The sequence below is a fragment of the Nicotiana sylvestris genome, chromosome 2 (genome assembly GCF_000393655.2).
Source record: "Nicotiana sylvestris chromosome 2, ASM39365v2, whole genome shotgun sequence".
Classification (NCBI taxonomy): domain Eukaryota; kingdom Viridiplantae; phylum Streptophyta; class Magnoliopsida; order Solanales; family Solanaceae; genus Nicotiana; species Nicotiana sylvestris.
In genome coordinates this window covers 135,695,544-135,722,894 of record NC_091058.1, presented here as the reverse complement: position 1 = coordinate 135,722,894, position 27,351 = coordinate 135,695,544, and the positions used below count along the sequence as shown (strand labels likewise).

The window sequence follows — 27,351 nt, the reverse complement described above, 5'->3', positions numbered from 1 at the left end:
TCTAGGTTCATGGGTGCTATAATTCATAAGCAGGTTTAGTAGAGTCTTGCGGATCTGTACGGAGACGTCTGTACTTATCTTCGAGAGGCTACAGAACTGTTAGGAAATTCCACTTCTTTCATTCACTATTGTGCGATATTGATTCAGCTCGTAGTATATGACTTATGTCCCTCTACATCCACTCATGTATAATATTATTCTCTTAGTGTTCGCTATGCGCCAGTGGTTCGTGATGATATAGATAGGCTACAAAGGGGTCATGGATGCTCAAGCATTGCCTCGACGTGTTGTCCAGACTGAAGATACAGAAGCATTGAGAGACTCTTCAGTTGTTCGTTTGGAGGCACAGCGGTTTCCGGCACCTGATTGATGAGTGAGACTTGGGAAGGTTTAATTGGTCGACTAGTCATCATGATTGTGGCAAGGCCACGAAGTGGGTGTTGATTGGGAATAGTTGGTGGTATTGGAGTATCTTGTGATTTGTGTTGTACGAGCTTTGAATGTTAGTTTTGCGGGTCATCAGACTTTGTTTTCTATGGCTTTGCGCCAAGTGGAGGAGTCCAATAGCGGCATTCAGATTGCAGAGTCAGATTTGTATTAGTTTTAGCCTGAGGTAGGTATATATGTGGTATTGGTAGGTTCCCGGATTGGGGTATGACCAGGGTCTGAGATCTCGAACGAGGTGATGTTGGGGCTTATAGTATTTTTACGTCAACAATGGATCTACATTTCAGTATCTAGGGGAGTCGGAAGAACAACTTCAGATTCATAGGAGGTCTATTCAGCGTGGGCATCATAGTTGCGTCAGAACGGGGTGCTTCAGACGTAATGCGGTGGTCTATGACTTTCTTGCTACGTAGTTCATGATAGGGTCATTTATATATGGGGATTTGATGGGAGTTATTGCATATCGACTATCCGAAGGAATGAGTCAGTTCAGTAGTGTTGGGCCAGCATAGCCATGGAAGTAAATGGCCCTTTTTGAATGGGAATTCTCTACTGGTATTTGAGGCAGCACTCTTGGATTGGACGATTTGTGTGACTTGGTTGAGTTGGGGAGGTGTAGTCCTGATGGTTTAGTTGCGTACGTGCGGGCGGATCTCGGAGGGTTCTCGATAGTTTGACTACGGCTTGAGTTGGATGTCTACTATAGGCATAAGGAATATGTGGTACATTGCAATTTTCTCCTGAATCAGTATCTAAAATTAATAGAGTTTTGGCATTGTTGGCTATCATATGTGAAGAGTGTGCATTTTTTTGGAAAGGGCCTTGAGTTTTGGTTTGCAGTGTGTGGCTGGTAGCAGGGTGATTACTGGGTTTTGAGGCTTTCGAGGTTCACATTTTGTTACGCGGTCAGAAACTCGATATGAGTGCTTTAGCAAAATGATAGGGTATAAGTGATATATCAGCCATTTGATTGCATAGTGAAGTTAGAGTATGGAAATTTTGGTATTCCTGAGGTTTTGGGCTAGATGCTCTCATATGTGAATTATTTCATGTTTGCAGATTGTGGAGAAACGTTGAGGATGAGATAGTTAATGGAATGCATGATTGATAGGTCGTTGTGGATCTTTTTGGAAAGGATATTCACCTATTTGAAAATAATTAGGATTTGGTTGGGGGCTATCTGAAAGCTCAATGAGAATATGTATCATGTATCAGATCAAGTTTGAGTGCTCATGTGAGATCATGATTTTGGTTATGTTATCAGGCAGACTGGATATTATTGGTGTCCCTAGCCTATGATATGTGCTACTCTTTTATGCTGTGTTAGGCAGCGAGGTTATATGATTATTTCCCCCGCAGGTAGTAATTCTATTCAGGCCTTATGGAGATGCGGGCGAGATAGCCCTCGTGATGTTGATTTGCTTATTGCACCTTAGTGATGCTTACTTCTTTCATGTGTTAACACTTTCATTTATTTTCCTACAGTTTTATTTGTGCACTTTGTTGTACTTGATGTCAGTATTCATATGTTCAGTGAGCTCGAGCATTTTGGCTTGATGAGTATTTGGGAGCGGCCTACACGCCGTAATGGATGTTATGTGGGATACCCTTTCCTTGTGTTCATGTGGTGTTGTGTTTTCACTCTGTGGGACGATTTGATGAAGAATTACACTTGTGTTGTTACACATGTTGTGCTCGTTAGATAATTCTTATACCCTGCTTTTCTTTACTTGTGCTACATAATTGAGTTATTGTTGGTTTGGTGTACAAATTGTGTAATGTGAGAATCCGTGTGGTTCTGTGATGAGCTGTCAGTTGTGATGTTTGTATTGGTTGAGATAAGTTTCTTAGACCTGAGATTAGTACTATAATATCGGGGGTGAGGAGTGTTTGAAAGTATGAAGGTATTTTTGCTAAGATTTGGGTGATGGCCCTTGGCCGGCGAGAGAGCTTCTTGACTTGTTGTCTTCATGGGCGGCTATGAGTTCCCGCATGTTTCTTTATCATGAGCAGTGATGTGGAGGTCCGGAACAAGGTTGTATTCAACGGGAAGTATATTGCCAGCATCCAGGATGTTATTTGAGCAACTATGGTGGTAAGATGTTATTGCTTCAGGCATTTGAGTGGTGTGGAGCAGCGTGTGATTGTATTCTGGATTGGAATTTGTCTTGATTCAGCTTGTTAAGACTCATGTAGTGTGATGACATAAATTCGGATCCGATGATGAATTTCAGATGTTGAGGTTTGGGTTCTATTTAAAGGTTATGGGCTAAGGAGGAGATGAGATCTTCAGTTAAGTTGCATTGTCAGCTGCTTAGGTTAGGTGATGGGGAATCACCCCCGAGTGTATGTATGGTGAGCTCATGCAGTGGTTCGATGGCTATAAAACGACTCCAGGCACGTTCGAGGACGAACATATGTTTAAGTGGAGGAGGATGTAACGACCCGGCTGGTCGTTTTGAGCAATTGCGCCCGATTCGGTAGTTTGAGGTCTCGAGCAGCTTCACATTGTGTATATCGACTTGGGTGCATGGTTGGATTCAGTTTCCGGATGAATCGGAGTTGAATTGGAAGAAACAATCTAGTTTTGGAAGTTTAAACGGTGAGAATTAGAGTAAAAGCACGAAAGGTGATGTCGTGCACTTTCTGTTGCTGTGTTTATTTGTTGTTATCAATTCAAGTGCTTAAACCATTTAAATTCCTTTATTGTTGTGATCCTTTGTGTTAGAACCTACAGTATTTTCAATAACTATACCATATATATATATATATATATATATATATATATATATATATATATATATATATATATATATATATATATACATACACTTCAAACTTCAATAATTGTTACATCATTAATTTAATTAGTTTTTTTTTCTCAATTATATCCCCTTAAACCGTCTGAGGTTGTATTTTACTTAAAGGGAAGTTTCTATTAAGTCTTAAGTTATTAATTCTCTTTTTAAAGGTAATAATCCATTCGATGTTGTATTTTAAATTAAAAAGGGGTGTTTTCTTTACTCAAATGATTTCAAAAGAAATAACTTCATCTTTTCTCGTTGGTTTTTCCTAATTAGTTTAGAAATTGTATTTTTACTTATATTAGGTAAATGAGACTTCTTGGACATATTAAGTGCATTGTACGGATATTAGGTATCGTATAACATGTGGATTTCGTTGTCAAAAAGTGAGATGGGAAAATATGGGGGCACAAGGTACCATCTATGCCGAAGGCTTGGAAATTGAGATTATGATATGAGGAATCGAGGGTTGAGATGGTCGGAATTGTGTACTAGACATGATGTGGTTAATTGAGTTGTCATTGCCTTCTTTATTTGAATTTATTCGTACTTGTCTCTGTTCTTGTTATGTCAGTGTTGATTTACTTGGTTATCTGGTTTATTTGGTTATCGTTCGTTACTACCCGTATTCTCTCTTTACTGTTCCTACTCATTTCATTTGACGAGTAAGTGTCTTGACTGTTCCTCGTCACTACCCCACCGAGGTTAGTCTTGATACTTACTGGGCATCGCCATGGTGTGCTCATACTACGCTTCTGTACATTTTTGTGTACATATCCAGGTATTGATTGATAGTAGCTATGCGAGTCGTCGCGGTGGAGACTCACGGTAACATGTTGTTGCATTTGCAGGTCTCGGAGTCACCTTCGTTTGTAGTTACGTTCCATTGATTCCTTCTCGTTCTGGAACAAGAAAGGCTTATGACTTGTACCACCGGTTTTGGGAATTGTGATTTATCGAGAGTTATTTAATTTGAAGTTAGTAAATTTTAATGTTATTTTTGTAAATATTAGGCTTACTTAGTTTAGCGATTAGGTGTCATCACGACTCCTTCGAAGGGATTTTGGGTCGTGACATACTATTTGCCCTTTTTAATGTGGTGTTATTTGTTTCGAGGATCCAATATTTTGAGTATTACGTTTCTTTATAACAAAAATTTACTAGGAATATACTGGCATGGTTCTGCAATATTAAGGGGCATGGAGGGCATCATCCCATAAAGAAACTAATATTTCTAATTGCAAAGAAATTATGTATGTCGATATAATTTACTATATCACAAAATAGGAAAAAGAAAAGACATACAACAAAATATCACAAAAAATACATATTATCACAAATTACACGGAATTATAACTAATGCTATTTGTAGGTTTGGAAATTTAAAAAAAATCAGTTTTTTTTTACTTTATGGAATTTATGTAATTAAAAAACATAAATGTAACCCCTTTTTGTGTAATGGAATTTAAATAGCATATAATTTTTTTTAAAAAGTCGAATTTAAAAAAAATAAAATAAATACACACCCAACAAAACTATGGCATAAATTAATAAAAATGAATTACACAAAATATATGAACAATTTATACAAAAGAGTTTAGCGAAATACCTGTTTTTTTAAAATGTGAATGTGTGCCGCATTTTCTAGAAAATCAACCTCAAATCTTGTTCTACACTACGAGCTAACCTTGAATCTTACATTTTTTTCTAAAATTTTAAACGACATATGATTTTTGTGGGACAAGGTGGGCTCAAATGGTGGGAAAGAGAATTTTTTTTTGGGGGGGAGGGGGGGAGGGGACCGTCGAAACTGCCTGGGGAAGAATGAGGGTTTTAACTATACTTTAGCGCATGTAATAAATGCGCTATACATGACACTTCAAAATATTGACTATAAAGTATGTGTTACTTACACTGTGTTTGGATTATTGTTCCCTGTCGTTTTATAATGTATTGCATGTATTGTATTGTATTGTATTGTATTGTATCGTATCGTTTTATAAATACAATGTTTGGATAGATTGTATCGCTTGTTATTGTTAAATAATATTTTACTGTTTGGTTTGACTGTATCGTACTGCACTATAACTGATAAGTTGACTAAAATACCCTCAAATGTTTAAATATTAAATTTATTAAAAATTATGCATAAAAATAATTTTAAAAATAAAACAGAAGAAGGCAAAACACCCTAAGAAAGCAGAACAAAGGAGCGAGACAGAAGAATGCAAAACAAAAGAGCATGGCTAATTCGAATTGAGTTAAAAGCAAATTAGGAGAAAAAATAAAACAGAAGACGACAAAACATCAATGTTGGTGGCAGAAGTTCTGGAAAAAAAAAATAAAGTAGGTTATAGGTTAGAGATTTGGAGTTAAAATAGAAAGAAAAAAAAAAGGTAAAGGGTAAAATAGAATTGTGGACTAATAAGTTAGGGCATAATTGAAAAGAAAAATAGGAAACAACCCCACCACATTAAATCGGTTATTTCAATAAAGGAAACTTTTTATTGTTCCGAAATAATAAATTTAATAATACAATAAAATCAATTTTTATGAAACAATCAAAACAAATATAATTTTAAGATAACAATACAATACGATACAACGGGAACAACCATCCAAACAAGCTGTTAATGGGATAAATTGGAATGGAGGGACTAGTGCTTTTTTTCATCTATTTTGGTCTCTTGGGTCCAAAATATCATTTTGGTTCCGCTGGCAACGTAGCCTCGTAAGTTACGCTTCACAGTATCAAACACTGTTTTTCTCTTTTAAGTTAGGCGAACCTTTTAGGAAATAGAAAAGCCAAAACACTAGTAATGACTTGGCCTCCTCTATCTCTGGGTTAATCGATCGCATTAATATGCTACGACTCTGCTCCCTCACGTATCGTTCTTGCTCAATTGTCAAAGATCAGTCATGGCAGCTAAGCGCCAGACGCCAAGTGGTGAAGGCTCTTCCATTTGGAATTCTTCTACTAACATTACTCAACCAAAGTTCTTCAAGATTATATTATCCCAACATGAATGCCGCCGTCTGGTCAGTACTTTGTTCCTCCTTTAATTTCTTTTCATTCTGCTGTTTTCAATCTTGATTCATGGACTGATTCAGATTTTCTTGTTACTGGAACTGTACCATCCCTCGTTATTAACAGTGGTTTTAAGTCGAACATTATATGTGTGTGTGTGTGTGTGTTGGGGGGGGGGGGTTGGGTTTCTAACTCACCTCAAAGAGTAGCTCATGAAGTGAGGATTTTCCAAGATTATGTAAGAAGAAAAAGACCCATTCCCCCAATCAATGTGGAACAATCTGTAACATTCCTTGCTCACCTAATACTAATCATTTGGAGCTTGAACATATAACATGGTCCAACATTTGATATACCAAGTATAAAGGATGGGTTTTAATCCGACACCATGATTAAAAGAGAAGGGACCTTTGGCCTAATTTTGCAAAAGATAGCTCATTGAGGTGAAAATTGTGGAGGACCAACAATTTATTCTCACAACATGTGGAACAATCTAACATATGTCGAACCAAATGCTGAGTGCGCAGGCATCTATTGCCAATTATACAGATGTGCCACTGTCTTGATTCCGAGATGTATGAAACTGAGTGCATATTTCCTTTGCGCGCAGAGGATTCCAGAAGACTTTGCCAGTAGATACTGCAAGAACATGCTAAACCCTGTGTATCTTGAGGTTCCCAGTGGAGAAGTATGGGAGGTTGAAGTGGTTCATTCTCGAGGCCAAATTTGTCTAGGCATTGGATGGCAAGATTTCAGTGACTTCTATTCAATAAGCTGCGGCCACTTTTTGATGTTCGGATACAATGCTCGTTCCCATTTTAATGTCACTATATTTGATTTGAGTGCTTCAGAAGTTGAATATCCAACAAAAGAGATTGAGTCGGATGATTCCATAGATATTTCGGATGTGGTTGAGCATTCTGTTGAAAATCTGAGCCATGGTCCCTTAGGCCAGGAGAGAAAAAGAAAAAGACAAGAAGGGGAAGCAGTGGATGATATTCCAGTTATCGTTCAAACTAAAGTAATCGAGGAAGAAAAGTCTCAAGGGAATGTAGTTTCACTAGGTAAGAATGCATCTTATAATCTGGTTTATTAGCTATGAACAGAATGAAATCAGTCATTGTGTTACATTATAATTTGGTAGTAATACTTCTCTTTTGGATGTCTGTTTCAAGAAAGAAGCGAAGGCTGTAGGGAGCAGGAGCAACAATCCAACATTGCTACCAGTAAGAGCGATGCAGAGAGGGACAAAGAGAGAGCTGAAAACTATCAAAGAGCAAAAGCTTTTAAATCTAAGAACCCATTCATTATATCTTTTATGCATCCATCTTATGTCAGGAGACCACACTGTCTGGTGAGCTTTCAAACTTTGTGGAATGCCCGATACGTGATCTGTTTTTATTCATTCCATACATATGCACAACTTTAAACTCAATTTATAATTGATCTTTTTTGGCAGTCCATACCGTTGAAATTTGCTCGGAAGTATTTCATGCAGAACCGTGGCAAGTTAGTGCTTCGTGTTCCAGGAAGTGGATTTTGGACTGTCAAATGCACTTTACGAACGAAAAATGCTAGAATTAATTGTGGATGGAAGGCATTCGTGCTGGACAATAAGTTAAAATTAGGTGATGTTTGTGTCCTCGAAGTGATTAAAGACACTAAGCTCTTATTGATAGATGTCACCATATTTCCAGGGGTTTCTGATAGTACAAACGAGTCTATCAACCCTGAGCCTTCAGTTCCATGTTCTCCAGCCTATCAAAGAGCAAAAGCTTTTACGTCTGAAAATCCATTCTTCATATATCCTATGCAACCATCATATGTTTCTGGCCCTTCATTGGTAAGATACTTACTCTCTGAAGATCTAGTGAGCTTTCATCCTTTTATGTCCAAAAAACGCTAATCTGTGACAAAGACACTATTAAATGATGAATCTTTTGGTTTAAATGATGAAGTATCATTCATTTTACAGACCATATCACGGGTGATTGCTAGTAAATTTTTCCCCACTAGATATAGCGGTGTGGTGCTTCAAGTTCCAAACAAGAGATCATGGGCTTTGAATTGCACTGTTGGAACAAAAAATGGTAAGTTGAATTCAGGTTGGAAGAAGTTTGTGCAGGACAATAACTTAAAAGTAGGTGATGTTTGTGTCTTCGAACAGGTTAGTAGAACCAGATTTTTATTCAATGTCTACATATTTCCTGCAGTCGAAGGTGTGTGAGATGGTCCCACTTGTTTAAGATTCTGACTTCAATGTATACTTGATCAATTTGCCTTTTGTGTTTCTGCTTTTAGCAAAGGGGAGTATTCCTCCCAACATAAATTAAAGCAATATCTTTCACCCGAAGCATGTAAAACCTTAAGTTTCTTATTTTGTACTCGCTCTGTTCCAGTTTATGTGAACCTATTTCTTTTTTGGTCGGTTCCAAAAAAAATGACCCCTTTCTAAATTTGGTAACAATTTAGCTTAAACTAACAATTCTACCCTTAATGAGAAACTTTTATAACCATACAAATGCTCTGGACCGCTTTTTGACTTGTTTAGGACCATAAATTTCAGAAGTCTTCATTTTTTCTTGAATTCCGTGCCCAGTCAAATAGGTTCACATAAATTGGAATGGAGGGAGTAATGCGTATTAACTTATATATATTTTTTTTCCTGATGACTTCTTGTTTAGAGTTGAGTATATTATGACCAATGTTATAAGGAGGTAGGCAACACGTATCCCCTCCTTCATGTATTTTGTTTTGGATATTCATGTTCGAAGTAGGGCTCAAAACCCTAACCCCCGGGCACCTAGACGTTGATTCCAGAAATTAAAGAGGGGTAGTTGAAGTGAGGCTTGACTCTCAAGTCATTCCCAAGAGGGCTAGTTTCAAGTACCTTGGATCGGTTATTCAGGGGATCGGGGAGATTAACGAGGATGTCACACACCGTATAGGGGTGGGGTGGATGAAGTGGGGGTTAGCGTCGGGAGTCTTGTGCGACAAGAAAGTGCCACCGTTACTAAAAGGTAAGTTTTATAGAGCAATGGTTAGGCCTGCCATGCTATATGGAACTGAATGTTGGCCGGTAAAGAACTCACACATCTAGAAGATGAAAGTAGCAGAGATGAGAATGTTGAGGTGGATGTGCGGGCATACAAGGATGGATAAGATTAGGAATGAAGATATTCGAGAGAAGGTGGGCGTGTCCCCCATGGAGGACAAGATGCGGGAAGTAAGACTCAGATGGTTCGGGCACATTCAGAGGAGGAGCACTGATGCACCGGTTAGGAGGTGTGAGCGACTGGCTGTAGTGGGCACGCGGAGAGGTAGATGACGACCTAAGAAATATTGGGGAGAGGTGATCAGACAGGACATGGCGCGACTTAGGATTACTGAGGACATGGCCCTTGACAGGGAATTATGGAGGTCGAGTATTAAAGTTGTAGGTTAGGGGAGAGTTGTGAATATTTCTACAGCACAATAGAGTGAGACTAGCCAGTTAGGAGTTAGACTAAGAATGTCATTGGTCGTCTATTGATGCAGGGCTTTACATGCTATTTTTACTATACCAGCCATCTTTTTCGTATTTCGTATTCTGTATTTCATATCTCTTGTATTGCTGTTATTTTATTATGCATTTTTATGGTACTAATATATCGGCTCCTGTTGCTTTTTGGGCCGAGGGTCTCCTGGAAACAGCCTCTCTACCCTTCGGGGTAGGGGTAAGGTCTGCGTACATATTACCCTCCCCAGACCCCACTTGTGGGATTATACTTGGTCGTTGTTGTTGTTGTTGTAAAGAACCTTTCTAATGGTTGACTTTGACGATTTCAACATTTTGAATTCTAAATAAACATATGTATGGTCGACTTGATCCTGAACTGCATTGATGAAGACAAGCAAACACATTTTGGATGTAATACGAAAGATACCTAGTTGTACATAAAGTTTCTGGTTTGTGAAATCTATTCACGGTCACAACTCATGAGGAGAAAGAAGGAGCCGAGTAGGAACATAAATTTATTGGAATGCCAGTGATGTTCCTTGAGCAGTGCAAATATAGCGCTCACGACTTTTCGTTGTCCCCAACAGACTCAATAAACTCAAATCTCAGAGAACTAAAGATCAAACTCTTTGAAGGAAATAGCAACAGTTCCATAGTTAACTTGTCTCTGCAAGAAAGTGTCCTGATCTGAGATTTTGGACTACTTCCTTTGTAACCCGAGGCTTTGATAAATGGATGTTCCCATCTACAGCATAACACATGGAAGCATCTAACACAATTGGTCCTTTACATGAGATAGTTCTCAAATAAATTATTGGTTTCTTTTGTTCATACACTTTTCCACCCATTCTCCTGGGAGCTTCTGTATGCAGATATACTGAGCAAAGACCTAAATTAGCTCAAAGTCGAATATGATTACAGAATCTAGTTTGATTATCTTGGATAAAACTATCACGAGGATTGCTTTTGTTGGATTATTATTAGCAGTATCGAAGTGTATTCTAAACAATTAGCACAAAGCTCGTCAATCACATGACCCTCTAGAAAACGGTAAGTTGAGTTTTGGTTGGAAGGAGTTTGTGCTAGCTAGGTGATGTTTATGTTGTTGAACGGGTTAGTATATCCAGACTATTGTTCAATTTCATCATATTTTCTGCTGCTGAAAGTATCTCATCTCTCTTGCTTTAGGTTCCCTTCTCTCCCCATTCTGTATCTTTTTTCTCCCTTCTTTATTCCGCTTTCTCTTCTCTTCTTCAACAATGGATGTTGCAACTTTTTTCTTATTTGATGTGTTAATAATTACTGTAGTACAATGTATAATTAAAATATGTGTTTATTAAACAAAATAGAAGTTTCTTTGCTATTGGAGATAATTTTGTCATCAATCCATGCATTACTACTGCTTCACTCTTTTTCTACATTCTTTCCTAATATTATACATTGATTCAAATAGCACCATAGATATAACTTATATATGTATTATTAATGATACAAAAGAAAATTAGTAACCTAATGTTGTTATAATTATGCTGGATTTTATCGGAGATCAGAACGACCCCTTAAATTATTTGCTACGCTTCTATCCTTGTTATGAATCAGTATCACTTTTCCAAATATCAACGATTAAAATGCGTAACTATGATGCAAAAAATTTCTATCAATTTCAACTACTATTTCAAGACATTGTTTTTTCAAAATTGCGTCCAACAATCTCTAATTTTGGTGTCAAATATCGGAGGAAACGTTACCAATTAACATGAGATATTGTGTAAATCCCGCAAGAAAGTTGATAAAAATCCTCCCCCCACCCACCCCCCCCCCCCCCGCCCACCAAAAAAAAAAAAAAAAAAAACTCATCAATGTTATGGTAAAGATCTTTGAACATATCCAACAAATAATACTTTATCAGTTTGTTAGTGTATTGGTAGATAGAATAAAGGCATACTCATTTAAAATCTGATAGATGAATTCTTGGCCACTCCTTTACGTGCAAGCAGCAGATATCATACTGAACCAAGTACGATTTCATTCCAAGGTCTTAAGATTCTCCACAGACCTTATCTGAGAGGAATTGATACCTTTGGAAATGAGACAACGAGTACAACAACGATACTATGGGGTTAAATTCATCCATGATCCTCAAACTTATTTTTTGTAACACTAAAGTTATAAAACAAATTTACATAACTTTCATCATTTGAAAATGACATGCCATCTCCATATCATCATTTGAAAAGTAATTATCACAAAAATCCACCTTTCCATAACCTAAATTTTAAACATAAAAATTAAAAGAAATGAAGAGGAGTAGGGTGTACATGGATCGGGTTAGTTCGGTTTTTATCAAAACCAAACCAAATCAAACCAACTATATCGGTTTGGATTGGCTCGGTTTTGTCGGGTTTTTCGGGTTTTTTTGTTACATGAATATTATTTCAATCTTACTTTGTTAAAATTATAGATAAAGCTTTGATAAGTGAATATATGTTTAGTAAATATGAATAAAAATTGACAAACATATGATCTATTAAAATATTTTTATGGGAGAATTTTTGTAGTAACAGATGATAGTTATTTTCTTAGTCGTCTAACAATAATTTTTCGTTAATTTACGCTTTCAAGGTTAATACATGAGAGGATCCCAAATATTTCTACATTTTCTAAAAAAAAATTACTATAAAGTCTTAAAAATATAAATAAAATTTATATATTTATATGTCGGTTTGGTTCGTATTTTTTTACTCAATACCAAACCGAGTCAAACCAAACCAAGTCGAATTTTTTAATCGATTTGGTTTGGTTTTTCGGTTTGGTGCGGTTTTTTGGTTTGGTTTGACCACCCCCTAAAGAGGAGAACGAGTTGCTGCAAATCATATGTGCAAAGTAAAGCTTTTATTTTTTCAACTTCGCGGGAGAATCAAAACTGCTTGGGCCTTCTATTTGCCAGGGTACTATTAAAGTAAAAATTGCACGGGGTGCCCTATTTGGTCGCCTCCATTTAACCTATACTCTTTTTTTTTTAAAACTTTTAACTTGTACCCACTTTTTAAATAACTTCAGCCCCCTTTCTCCTCCTCCTTCTCCTCTTTCGTTTTCTTCTTCTTTCTTTTGCTGTTGTTAGTGCAGATTATTTCTTCTTCGTTTTGTCTCAATTAATATTCTTTCAACTGACCTAATAATGCAAAAAATATTAACTGTTTGCTATTACAAAGCGTCCCACAATGACCTAATATCTTTTTGAACCTCTGTATTGAAAAAGTTATAGCAAATTATGATAGTCTAGTCATACTTTCCATTTTCAATTACTGATAGTGAGAGAAGAGGGAGCTGGAATTGTTCATATAGTACATGATTGCTGAATCAAAGTAAACTTTTAGGTAATATTTGTAAACAGAAAGTTATTTTAATTGAAACAATTCACTTTCTTGCTTCCCAGAGCCTCTGAAATCTCCTAATATTGTGAAGAAATTCTTTTCTTTGAATGAAAGCCTCTAAATGTGTCTAAATCTTTTAATGTTTTAATGCTACACAAGCTTTCTTTTAATATTTTTTTTGTTCAAACATTTATCATCAGCTGGAAGAATACTTGTAATAGCAAATGATGGTGTGTGGGACGCTTTGTCTGCATTATTAGCCAAGTAAAATATTATTACAAACAAAAACTTCAGCTCTAGAGCTGAAGTTCGACAGTTACAAAACAAAAACTTCAGCTCTAGAGCTGAAGCTTACAAAAAAAAGCCAGTTCCAAACAAAAACTTCAGCTCTAGAGCTGAAGTTTGACAGTTACAAAACAAAAACTTCAGCTCTAGAGTTGAAGTTTGCCAGTTACAAACAAAAACTTCAGCTCTAGAGCTGAAGTTCGAACTTCAGCTCTAGAGCTGAAGCTGACAAACAAAAACTTCAGCTCTAGAGTTGAAGTTCGCCAGTTACAAACAAAAACTTCAGCTCTAGAGCCGAAGTTCGACAGTTACAAAACAAAAACTTCAGCTCTAGAGCTGAACTTCCGGCCCGGCTACTAGAATGCTGAAGTTTTGCGTGATTGTCTTTGCTACTTCATCCCCGAATGCTGAAATTACGCGAAAAAGTGGGTACGCTTGCAATTATATTTCCAAAGCGGGAAGAAGTTAAAACGTGACACAAAAAGCGGGTATAGATGCAAATGCCCCAGCCGTAAAAATAGCATGGGCTAACCAGTTTTCGGATTGGTCATTCAAACATAGCCAGCATTTGCAAAGTCATTGAAAAATAGCCACTATTTTGCTGCAACACGGAAAGTTCCAGCATAATATACTGGAGATCAGTGTACCTGTATATGAGCTTCTAGTATATTATGCTTGAACTCCAACACGCGAAAAGTTCCAGTATATTATGCTGGACCGGTATATTATAATGGAGTATTTTTTCGAATTTTGAACAGTGTTTTCGTTCAGATTTATCGTTACATGAAAAGTGGCTAAATTTCGATTACTTTTGAAACTGTGGCTATTTTTAAATGACCAATTATAAATTTGGCTATTTTTGAATTTCTACAACGAAAATCTGACGCCATTGGGAAACTCTTAATGGAAAATCTTTAAGATCAAACATGTAACCTCGAACTCCCGTTTGGTCATAAAATTAAGAGTTTTTTTCTTTTCAAATTTTATTTTCATATATCTGTTTGTTTATAAATTTTAATTATTTGTTTGGAAAATAATCCCAAAACAGATCTAAGATAGTTTTTGATGTTTTATATTCACAAAACTTCAAATTCTTTTTAAGTAAAATGCATGTCCAAACATGTTTACCCTTAAAATGGAGAAAAATTTAATTTATATGCGGTTTTAAAGATATGCAAATTGATTCAACACAAATGATCAAGAATATTAGATAAATCTATTAAAGGTACTATCGATAACCAAACCAGTTATGACGAGTCAGGACTCGGATTTTAAGCTTAACAATAGTTCTGCCCTCGACGAGTCAGCAACTCTGGTATTACCCCATCGACCATCATCCAGAATATCAACATCATTATCAATTGTAACTGGTGCATCGGGGGCATGAGTAGATGAGGGCTCTAAACCCTGACTATCATCGTCTGAACCCTCAGAAGTTCTTGTTGAGGTGGAAGTCTCATATAGGAGCTGAAACCTCCCCTGAGGCTGCCTTGGCTGTGACTATGCATTAGGCTGCTCTTGCATAGAGTTTCCCTCTGATGCTTCTCTAGACGGGACATACGAACTAGACTCAGAAAGCTCCGGAGCTCTCCCGGCTGTCACTTTTTTGACTATAACTCTCTGCACGGAGAGTGGTATGGTACTCTTGCCTCGGCCTTGGGAGGGTTCACCCCTCCCCTTGGATGTATCACCTCGTCCACGAGATCTAACCATTGTCTGCAATACATAGCAATAGGAATCAGTTATAGTTCAAATGTACAATAGCAGAAAGTTGCAGACAAAACAGTATGCAGGGTAGGGAAGTGTGGTCCGTACATTTTTTAGTGCGGCCGCAGATGGGTTCGTGCAGACTACAGAATTTGGAAGTACGGCCGCAAGGGTGATTATGCAATCCGCACAATTGAAATGCGGTCCGCACAATTTTGAGTGCGTCCGCACATTGGGACCTCAAAAATGACAACTCTCTAAAGACAGAGAATTGCTCGATCTGCGGCTGCACACACATTTTTACGGTCGTGGTTCAATTTCTGCGGACCACATATTTTCAAGTGTGGTCCGCACAATCATGCTATACCAATGCCCTAGCCTACTGATCTACATACCGCACAATTCCTTGTGCGGACAAACAATTCAAAAATAAACAGCAGTAAACTTAGGGTTTCTAATTCATGCACAGTTTAGACATAGTATTAGCAATTTAGATACTATAAACAGAATACCCATCCACCATATAGCAAATAGGAAGTTAACCAACACCAATTAAAGCCCACAAGATTATGAATTTGACATTAGGTCTAAAAGTAACTAAACTAATTATGAACAAATGTAAGAAAATTGAAATTGTTTGAAGATGAATTGGACATACCAGTAATTTAGTGATGCTAAGGAAGAATCAAAGATGATGAATTGAGTGTTAGATTCTTGAATCAGTTGAGTGCAATGTGTTTCCCTTTCTTTTAACTTTTCAGAGTTCGTAAAATTTCAGCAGTAGTGAGAAAGCTACTATTTATACTTATCGTGATTTGCCAAAGGTTCAAGAGGCGAGTGCGGTCGCATAATTCTTTCTGCGGTCCGCACTCTGTTACCTGATATGTATTTTTGTTTACCGTGAAAATTGTAACAACAATTAAATTTGTAAATGTGATTCTAAAAATACGTGATCTATTTTTATGCTAGTTGTTAGAGCAGATGGTGCTAGGAATATGAAGTTTAGCGATAAAATGCAAGCTAGAACAGGGCAATGATCCAACTGAGGAGCCTGCTACCCTGGCTTCGGAATGGTCGATGGAGGACCTCGAGATCATTATCCGGGCTCGATCTCGAGCTATCGGGGGTAGTCGGGAATGAGATAACAGCTAAGATATGATTAAAAAAGGCTCTTTATGGCCAATACCAAGCAATAAATGAAGAACACATATGAAAACTATAGACGCCAAGAGTGGTCTCGAGCCAATAAAGAACGAGGAAGTTAGAGAGAAAAGAGAGAGAGAGAGATATATTATTGATCTTGTGGAGAAATATTTGGAGCAACATCAGCTCCTTACAAAGTAGTGTGGGTTCCCTTTATATAGGAGGGGAACCCGGTTATAGTACAACATGTATTAATTGTAAAGTATGAAAATCTGCGGTCCGCACTTTGGGCTTTTGTGCCTGATTTTGTCCTTGAGCTTAGATCACTCCTTCTTTAGTTGGATTTAATCTTAGTGGCTCATTTTCCAATACTCGTGTAATTAAGCACATTTCATCAGTTTTCAGGAATACGATTAAACATTTTTGGACCAAAACGAATCCCTACTTATCACTTGGTCAGGACCCTCGATCTGGACGATGACCCCTTCTCAAATAGAGGATACTCCCAAAAATACTTTAGTAAAAAAAACTTTTCTGTGTGACCTCACTAGGGTCTAAATCAACTTCTAAAATTTCTTGACATGGTATTATTAAATGCAAATCATGGCATAAGCATGAAATAAACATTCAAAAGTATTTCTAAAGATTCTTGATTTTTCATGAATTTTTAACGTGAAAACGACATATGAGAATAACACAAAAATTCTGAAAATTTATGTACATATATCAGAATAAATCATCTAAATTTTAGTTGGAACAATTCTAAAATGATAGGTAATCACTCGCTCCAATTAAGTACATATTAACCCTTTCAAGCAATTCATCAAACACCGTGTATGCGTGCTTTTGTGAGTTATATCACTTTAGTAAAGGGTTATATCAACTTACCTCAAAAAAATTTGAGCTAATACGTAAGCCCCTGTCCAATTTATACCCGTTAAAACATGAAACTTACTGTTGATACAGAGAAAGAAGGGAATTAACTATTCAATTCTTACCTACTACTACTGTAGAATAATTGACAATAAGAAATTTAATGTACCTGAATTCAAGAACTAGTGATTTATAAAGAAACCCAGAACTTTCTGTTGCGTGCGTGAATAAGCAGCAAGGCTGCTTCTGTTTTGTGGTTCTCTCTTTCGTGAGTGAACCGAATGCTTGTTCTGTTTTTCGTATAAGGCTTTTTAATCCTTTTGCCTTCCAACTACCCTTTATGGGCTTTAGGCTCCCCCACCCTCCCAACCCCCTCTACCCTTTCCCCTTTTTTGTTTTTTGTTTTTATTTTGATTTAACTAATAATTAATGATACTCATTTTTAATAATTAATAATATTAAAATTATTAATATTTTCTTAATTGTATATCTATTATTTATAAACAGAGAAGTAACTAAATCAATTACAAGGGTTTAAATCTATAATAGAAGTATAATTTTTATACACTCAAGGCAAAATTAAAAAAAGTTAAATTATATATTAAGCATGTCTTGAAATTTTTATAGATTTGAGAAATGTTACAATACCCAATATCAATGTGACCACCAAGGAAAATCACCGGGGGCATACTTACCGTGAACATGATTCGTAATACATGCATGTTTCGTAAAGGATCAATCTCTCGTGGGGTTCTACATGCTAAATAAGATAATGTCGTTCAACCACTCTTTGAGGCTTGTTATCGTACTTGGCCTCGGGAGGTCTCGGTAACACCATATAACCTGTCATTTCGTACCAGACCGCGGATGGGCTCTGTAAATTTTTGTGTTATATCATTCCGCACCCGGCCACACATGAACTCGGTAATACATGGTATCACGTCATTCTGCACCACGCCACACCTGAGCTCAGTAATGTATCATGTTACGTTATTTCGTACCCGATGTTATACCCCATTTTAAAATAGTTAAAGTAGAGTACAACATATGGGCAATTTTGAATTTATTTAAAGTTAAAGAGTCTTTGTTAACATAGGACTAATGATAATTTTATCATATTTGGGGGCTTCACTTAGTTATTAAAGGGGCATTTGCATCTATACTCGCTTTTTGTATCACGTTTTAACTTGTGCCTGTTTTGCAAAAACAATTGCAAGCGTACCCGCTTTTTCGCATAACTTCAGCATACATGGCTGAAGTGACAAAGACAATCACGCAAAACTTCAGCATTCTAGTAGCCGGGCCTGAAGTTCAGCTTTAGAGCTGAGGTTTTTGTTTTTTAACTGGCGAAGTTTTTGTTTTTGTAACTGGCGAACTTCAGCTCTAGAGCTGAGGTTTTTGTTTTGTAACTGGCGAACTTCAGCTCTAGAGCTGAAGCACCACAATTAGCAGTGATTTTTTAAGAAAAATAGTGTACATCTTCTCAGCTCAAACACAAATAATCATACAAAAACTCCAAAATTTTACAGCTCATCCTACTGGTGACTTAAACTTTTTCATAAAACTAATTTGCTATAAATTTGGAACAGAAGTACAACTGCCAAACTGTTCAATTAAAAAAAATTGACCTTATAACTAAAACAACGTTGATTCTGGAGATAAATACCAGTTTGTTTTGTAACTTGAAGAAGAAAACGAAGGAGGAGAAGGAGGAGGAAAAAGGGGGTTGAAGTTATTTAAAAAATGGGTACAAGTTAAAAAAATTTTAAAAAATGAATATAGATTAAATGGGGACGGCCAAATAAGGCGCCCCGTGCAAGTTTTACGTTATTAAAGTACTTATTTCAGCATATAGAATGTGAGCACCTAACTTAAAGGGCTTTTAAAATCAGTAACTTTTCACTCATTTGACATAACCACTTGATAATAAGTCCAGTTAAATGTTCAAATCCTGTTCAAGGCCGTACTTGGTCGCTTCTATACAAACTTTTTTTTAAGTTAGTCAAGTCTTTTAAATTGATGAAAACGAGTATATGTGAGTTATTATTCTTTCGAAAAAAAACTAAGTGTTTTAACAAGTATGAGTTCAAAAGTTATCTTTACAAAAAGTACTTTTAAAATCGTTCTTTTGAACTTGTATGCTGTCGATACAGGGGGCCCGATATCAAGGCTTTTATGGCATGTCAAGCCCAATCTCGAGGGGCTCGGAGTAAAAACTGAAGTTCCACCCCAAAATGCATATCTCGAGAAAGCATGTTGAAGGCTCATTGCGGTCTACCTCGAGGCAGTATAAAATCGATAACCGTCATGGAAAGGCGGGAAAACTCCCAATGACGCGTGGTTAGAGCTGATAAGGTCTGCAAAGATAGTACAAGCCCGTACAAGGCTGTTACATAGCTGTACCAATAGCATTTCTCTGTCATGATTAGACTGAAACTATATTGGGATTCACCCCTCATATATAAAGGGGACCCAAGCATTCTTGTAGGAGGACACAACATTTTTTACCACAATAGAACATTTTATGCTTTTCTCACGCTCAATATTGTCTTTCAGCTTTATTATTTTTCATTCATTATTCTTTATTTATTGTTCTTCATTTATTGCTATTATCGGACCCGAGGTCCCTGATTCCATTGAGTTCGAGACCACAGTCCTTCATCAACATCGGTTTGCATATCTTATTCTCTTTACTTACACTTAGCATCTATTGCCTAATAACTAGCATTAAAATAAATCACATATTTTTAGAACCACAAAATCAAATATAATTGCTAAAACCATTTTCAAGGTAAACAGTTTGGCGTCCACCGTGGTCTAAAGATAATAGTGATTATTTTAGTGCTAGTTCTCTGATAACACACGTTATTCTTCACACTTTTTCTTGTCAAAGATTTTTTTGATTTCATGTCAAAATATGTCTAGCACACAAAATGCACCTGTTTATGACAGTGAGGGACTTGGAGAAAACAACGGCATAGGTCTAGGCATACCACTTGTAAACCCTGAGGGAGTGCCAAACATGGAGCCAGTTGATATCAGCTCCCACAACGCTCAAAACACGTAAGCTAGCACAGACCCCGTAAGGAATGGACGTAAGGTAGCCCAGGCCTCCAAGTGATTCGAGATGTTGCAAGCTCAGCAAGTCACCATCGCTCAACTTCAAAGTCAGAACAGGGCTCCTAACATCGCCGAACCAGTAAACACGTAGCATGAGCCAGTGCTAGAAAGACTCGATGATAGCGGCTCGGAGACTGACTCCACTATCATGAAAATTCTTGAGGAACTAACTAGGAGGATCGAGTCAGGAGAAAAGAAGATAGAAGACAATGATAAAAAGGTGGAAACTTACAACTCCCGGGTGGACCAAATACCTAAAGTACCTCCAGTTTTGAAAGGCCTAAACGCCAAAAAATTCATACAAAAACCTTTCCCCTCGAGTGCGGCTCCAATGCCCATTCCCAAGAAGTTTTGCATACCCGATATACCGAAGTACAATGGAATAACTGACCCTAATGAACACATTACTTCTTACACTTGGGGAATTAAAGGAAATGACTTGAATGATGCCGAAATCGAGTCAGTATTTTTAAAAAAGTTTGGAGAAACTCTATCAAAGGGAGGTATGATCTGGTATTATAACTTAGCTCCTGACTCCATTGATTCATTTGCAATGTTGGCCGACGCCTTCGTGAAGGCACATGCCAGAGCCATAAAAGTGGCCCTCAAGAAAATCAGATGTATTCAAGATAAAATAAATGGACGACGAGATGCTGAGGGAGTTCGTGTCATGATTTTAGATGGAGAGAATGGAACTACCCCCGGTCTCCGATGACTGGGTTGTTCAGGCCTTTATGCAAGGTTTGAATGAAAGAAGCTCGATAGCATCTCGACAGCTAAAGCAGAACTTGATCGAATACCCAGCCGTGACATGGTCAGATGTGCACAATCAGTATTAGTTAAAAATTAGGGTCGAGGACAACTAGTTAGGATCTCCCTCGGGCTTTGTTCACCCGAATAGATTCGTAGTCAAATCCCCGAGGGACACAGACTGGGGATCAAGATTTAACAAAGAACGGTATCAACTATACGATCGAAGGAACAACAGCCCGATCCACAACACTTCTCGGAGCAATCGAAGAAGTGATCAAGGTCCAAGATCTCGGGGGCTCATGAGCAAGACTGGGTTCGATAAGTACGTCTACCACTCCGAAGTCCCCCCGATTATCAGAGTACAATTTCAGCATAGATACATCAGGGATCGTCTCGGCTATTAAGAGAATCAAAGATACTAAGTGGCCCAAGGCAATACAGACCGATCACTCCCAAAGGAACCCAAACTTGACATGCAAGTATCATGGCACGCATGGTCACAGAACGAAGGACTGGAGACAGCTGAGGGAGGAAGTGGCTAGGTTATTCAATGAGGGCCACCTTCGAGAATTCCTAAGTGATCGGGCTAAGAATCACTTCAAGCAGAGGGATGCAGGCAGGAAGAGTGAACCAGAAGAGCCCCAACATGTCATTCACATGATCATCGATGGAGTCAACATCCCGCAGGGACCTGTATTCAAACCAAACAAAGTATCTATCACCAGGGAAAAGCGGACTCGGGACTACTTGCCCGAGGACACTCTCATATTCAACAAAGAAGATATCGAGGCTCTATCTCAACCTCACAACGATGCTCTGGTAATTTCTATCCTTTTAAATAAAGTTCAAGTTAAACGTGTTCTCGTGGATCCAGGTAGTTTGGCGAATATTATCAGGTCCAGGGTCGTGGAGCAGCTCGATCAAACCATACCGATATCTCTGTTCTTTAATGGCTTTAACATGGCAAGCGAGACAACAAAGGGAGAAATCATCCTCCCAGTCAACGTGGCCGTAACCATACAAAACACCAAATTTAATGTCATTGAAGGTGACATGAGATACAATGCTTTGCTTGGAAGGCCGTGTATCTATAGCATGAAGGTGGTACCATCGACCTCCACCAAATAATGAAGTTCCCAACAAAGGATGGCATGAAAATAGTATATAGAGAGAAGCATGTAGCCAAGGAAATGTTCGCAGTGCACGACTCAGCACCGATGTCGACTCCATCCACATCAGAGAAATCGAAGGACGAACAATCGGCCAAATAGCAATCACAGCTCATGCCCTCGATCGAGCCCGAGGGACAAATGTCCGATGAACAGGTGGTTGGGGACGAAGAAGAAGATTTTCTCATTTCCCGAACCTTCATTGCCTCTGAAGAATCAAATGCGACAAAATCGATGATCGAAGAGCTCGAACGGGTCATATTAATCAAGCATCTTCCGAAACAAAAGGTATACTTGGTGATGGGGCTAACCTCCGAACTCAGGAAAAACTCATTAAATTTCTCATCGATAATGTTGATTGCTTTGTTTGGTCCCATTTAGATATGACAGAGATCTCACCGAAGATAACTACCCATCGACTAAGTGTCGATCCCAGATTCAAACCAGTGAAGCAAAAGAGGAGACCTCAGTCCGAGGTAAAACATGGATTCATCAAGGAAGAGGTAACCAAGCTCATAAAAATAGGATCCATAAGGAAAGTGAAATATCCTAAATGGTTGGCTAACGTAGTGGTAGTCTCTAAAAAGGGGAATCAACTTAGAATGTATGTAGATTACAAAGATTTGAACAAAGTGTGCCCTAAAGATTGTTTCCTGTTGCCCAACATTGATCGTTGATCGATGCTACAGCCAGCCACGAGATCCTCACCTTTCTTGACGCCTACTCCGGGTACAACCAAATTTAGATAAACCTAGAGGACCAGGAGAAAACTTCATTCATCACCAAGTATGGAACATATTGTTATATGTAATGCACTTCGGGCTAAAAAATGTAGGTGCCACGTATCAATGCTTAGTTAATAAGATGTTCGAACATCAAATAGGCAAATCCATGGAGGTGTATATTGATGATATGCTAGTTAAGTCCCTGTGCGCAGAGGACCATTTGACCCATTTGCAGGTAACATTCGATATCATTAGAAGCTACAACATGAAGCTCAACCCCGAGAAATGTGCCTTTGGAGTAAGATCGGGCAAATTTTTAGTCTTCATTGTGTCGAATAGGAGGATCGAGATCAACCCCGACAAAATCAAGGCCATTGAAGAAATCACAATGGTGAACAATGTGAAGGTTGTACTGCGGTTGACCGGGCAGGTAATGGCCTTAGGCCGATTTATCTCGAGATCGTCAGATAAGAGTCATCATTTCTTCTCCTTGCTCAAGAAGAAAACAGCTTTGAGTGGACTCCGGAATGCCAACATGTTTTAGAGGAATTAAATCGGTATCTCTCGAGTCCGCCTTTGCTCCATACCCAGAATGAAGATGAAACATTATATTTGGCCGTATCCGAAGTAGCAGTAAGTGGTGTATTGGTTCGGGAACAACAAGGTATACAATTCTCTATTTATTACGTAAGTCGGACTCTAGGAGATGCTGAAACTAGGTATCCACACTTTTAGAAAAAGGCCTTTTGCATTAATAAGTGCATCTCGGAATTTAAAACCTTATTTTCAATACCATCGTACATGTGTTTTAACAACATACCCTTTTCGAAATATCTATATGCTACTTAAGGAGAACTTAACAAGCATTCAAGGCTTCCTCTCAATCAGCTTTGAATACTGGGGGCATCCCCCTCTGAGGTTATCTTTTCGAAAACAATTGAGTTACGCCTAAAGGGACCTCAATAGGAAAATATTGTATTAGGCCAAACGGTCAAATGAACCGTGTCCATGTAGAAAAATCGAGCCTCCTAAGGCAATAACATGTGCACATATATCAAGTAATCAAAGAAGCCTCTCTGCTTGTCAAAACGCCGTGTGCCCCATAGAAGTTTACTACTGTCGTGCAAAACGGCTCAAGCACCAAAAAATCCTCGAACACTCGGGGAATGTCATCGACAGTCAGCTCATCGAAGCCATCAAAAACTCAAATTCATAAGATATCAATAAGGCAATTTCGAGCTTATAAGACCTTAGTGAGGCAGCATCGAATCTATAAGACCTCAATGAGGCAATACTGAGCTTATAAGACCTCAACGAGGTGTACTCAAATTTATAAGACCTTAAAAGGCATAACCCCGATATTAAGGCCAAGGCTATATATTCGAACTTGTAAGACCCCTAAAAAGTCATACCCTCGATATAGATGCCAAGGTCACCGCACCCGGAACTAAAGGCTACAGCCAAACATAAAGACTACGGTCAAACTAAAAGGCTACGGCCGAATTTACGTGGCTCGGAGACGTCCGACTACCGCCATAAAACTAAAGGCCTTTAAATACTTCGAAAAGAACTGGTTAATCAAGCTACCCTCGGCATAAGCAAAGGAGCTTTGATAATACGAGCTCTGAACAATAAAAAAGCTTCGAAAACAATCAGCCTTCGATCAAAAAATTTCAAAAACTTAGCATTCGAGCGAACCTCCCAATGTACTCAGCTATCGTCACATATCGACTCATAATCGAGGTTCTTGTTTGAGCCGTCGAAGAGTCGGATGAACATAAAACATGCCAAGGCATAATTAAAACTTCAAAAGACTTTAGCCACAATGAGGGAAAACTATAGCCATATAAGAGATCGCATCGACCCAATTTAAAAAGAGCCTAAGGGCCAGCCTAAAGAGCCTAAAGGCCAATGTGTTAAAAACTTGAGGGACGATAGCCCCGGGTCGAAATTGGACTCGAGGATCGAACCCCAAACGATCAACTGTTATCGATCATTTATCGAGCATTGAAAACCTAAGGGGTTTGTATTCTAAGTCCAACACATCAGACTAATTATCGACAAGAAACAAAAATTAAACCACAAAGGCAAAGACAAAGGCAAGATGGAAATTTATACAAAGATAAAACAAAAGAATCCTTTCCTATAATGGAGGTCACAAAATATATTTACAAATCTCCCACGTGGAGCCGAGAAAAAAAGAATAAAGCCTAATCCTCGGCTGGAGTACTTGGTCAGATGAAGTTCCCTCAAGAGCTACGCCCTCGACAGCTTGACCCTCGATACCCTGGTCATCAACGACTTCTTCCCCCTTAGGAACTTCTGTGAGCACGTGGTTTTTGCCTCGCATGATTCGCTTCTACAAAATTCCCAAAATTAGGATTTTTCTTTTAATTATTTGATTTTAAGAATTAATTGCATGATTTTGTGTTTATTTGCATTTTTGTGTGTATATTTAATTTATATAATTCATGAAAATACAAAAATAGTGCATTTGCATTTAGGACACAATTTTATATTTTTTTAGGATAATTAGTTATTTAATATTACAAAAAATGAAGAAAAATCACAAAAAAAATAATTCACTTTGCATTTTTAATTTTTACCTTTCGAATTTGTCATAGTTTTCTTTTAAATTAGGACTTAATTAATTTTTGTGGAAACAATTAGTTTAGTTTTGGAATTAAATCAGGTTTTTCTTTTTTATTTTAATTTGTAAAGAAAAAAAAAGAAAAAAAAGAAAGTGAAAAGAAACAAAAGGTCTTAATAAGAGACCCAATTTTTGGGCCAAATCCACCCCAAGTGCCTGTCCAAATCACCCCTTACCCGGCCCAAAACCACCCTGACCCTGTCCAGCCCCATCCCAACCCAAATGACCCCGTTTAGGATAGCCATAGATCTGGGCCGTCGAGGTTTCCCAATCTAACGGTGGGGAAGTGGGGAGGGATTAGTATATTATTGTCCAAACGCCTTCACCCCCCTTCATCTCATCTCTCTCACCCTATCTTCAGAGAACCGAACACAAATCCTAGAGCCGCCCCTTTTCCCCACCGCGTCTGCCTGGCGGCGCCACCCCGAACCGCCCCCAAACTAACACCCTGAACCCCCATGACCCCCTCTTTCTAAATCCCTAACCCATATCACTCGAATGCCTCCCGAATCCGTCGAATCTTGAATCTAAGGATAGAGCTCGAAGCCCCAAGAAGTCAAAACGGTTCAATCTTTGATTCCGTGGCTTGCATGGCCACTTGCCCCTATTTTCTGAAGGTTGAAGGTTGATTAAACACGAAAGTGATGTTGTTCACTTTTTTTTTTTACGAAGAACAACTGGGTAACAACACTTTTCAATTAAATCAGTGTTTCAATTAGGTTTCAAGCTTTGATTCGGTAAGTTCCTCCTCCCCTTGTATTTTTCTTTTACTGTTTCATTTTCCTCCTTCGCTCCTTTTCTTTGGTCTGGTCGAAATTCGTTTAGACCTTATGAGTTCAAACTGGTTCCATCTCTTGTTCTGTTTTCCTCTTTGTCGAGCTCGATTATCTTATTTCTTTAGTCCACCTTGTTTTGTTTGTATAAGTCTTTGTATTAATAACATAATTATGGTTTCATCATCAGTTTAATCACCTGTTAATAAAATCAGGCCCATGATTTAGTTAAATGTTGTTATGAAATTATACTGGTTAGTTCATTCAGTTTGCTTTTGGTTTTAGCTGCTTTTAAACAAATGGTTCCAGGCTTCTTCGTTTAGGGGAAGTTTGGGTCAGTTTCTCAAAATTGGAATCATTGTTGGATTTTAATTGGACTTTGAGGAATCAGAAGCCCAAGAAGGAACTGAACCTGAGTTATTAACCCGTATCAAATCAGGCCTTTGGGTCAGTTTGGCCTATGAGTTGCTGAGTATAAATAACATGGGTATGAGGGGTAGTTTTGGGTATTTGCTTAGGGAATCTTTATATAACTGACTAGGAAGCTTCTTAGAAGCTGACTTTGGGATTGTTTTGAAACTCTGAAAACTAAATAGGGATATCTAAGCAAAAATGAAAACATGAAAAAGACTAAAATGAAAATCTGATTTCCCTATTGATGCCCTATTTCCTTGCCTATAAAGGCACCTCTTCCTTGATTTTCAAGTCAGACTTCAAGGGACAAAATCCAGAGAAAACACAAACGGGTGAAAACTTTCAATAAGATCACTGTTTCATTGAACTTCATCTGTGATTTTAAGATTTTTAATTTCTGAAACTAATTCTGATGGAATGGGGTTGAAGATGGTTTAATTTGGTTGATGAAAGTTGATTTCGAGCTAAATTTGTGCTTGGGGTACTATTTTAATTTGAGTTTGAGGTTTGGAAATTGGGGTTCGAATCTACTTGGAATTGGTTTGAAGTTGGGGTTGGTTTCAGCGGTGTAAACACTGTTATACTGA

At 37.9% G+C, this 27,351-nt stretch overlaps 1 protein-coding gene across 1 annotated transcript; it reads left to right on the top strand.

The window, feature by feature from the left end:
- Positions 1-5,962: 5,962 nt before the first annotated feature.
- Positions 5,963-8,700, top strand: LOC104246622 (B3 domain-containing transcription factor VRN1-like). Its single transcript, XM_009802483.2, has 5 exons — positions 5,963-6,290; positions 6,890-7,343; positions 7,455-7,633; positions 7,739-8,122; positions 8,255-8,700. The coding sequence occupies exons 1-5, from the start codon at positions 6,171-6,173 to the stop codon at positions 8,504-8,506; spliced, it is 1,389 nt and encodes a 462-aa protein (XP_009800785.1). The 5' UTR covers positions 5,963-6,170; the 3' UTR covers positions 8,507-8,700.
- Positions 8,701-27,351: the final 18,651 nt, after the last annotated feature.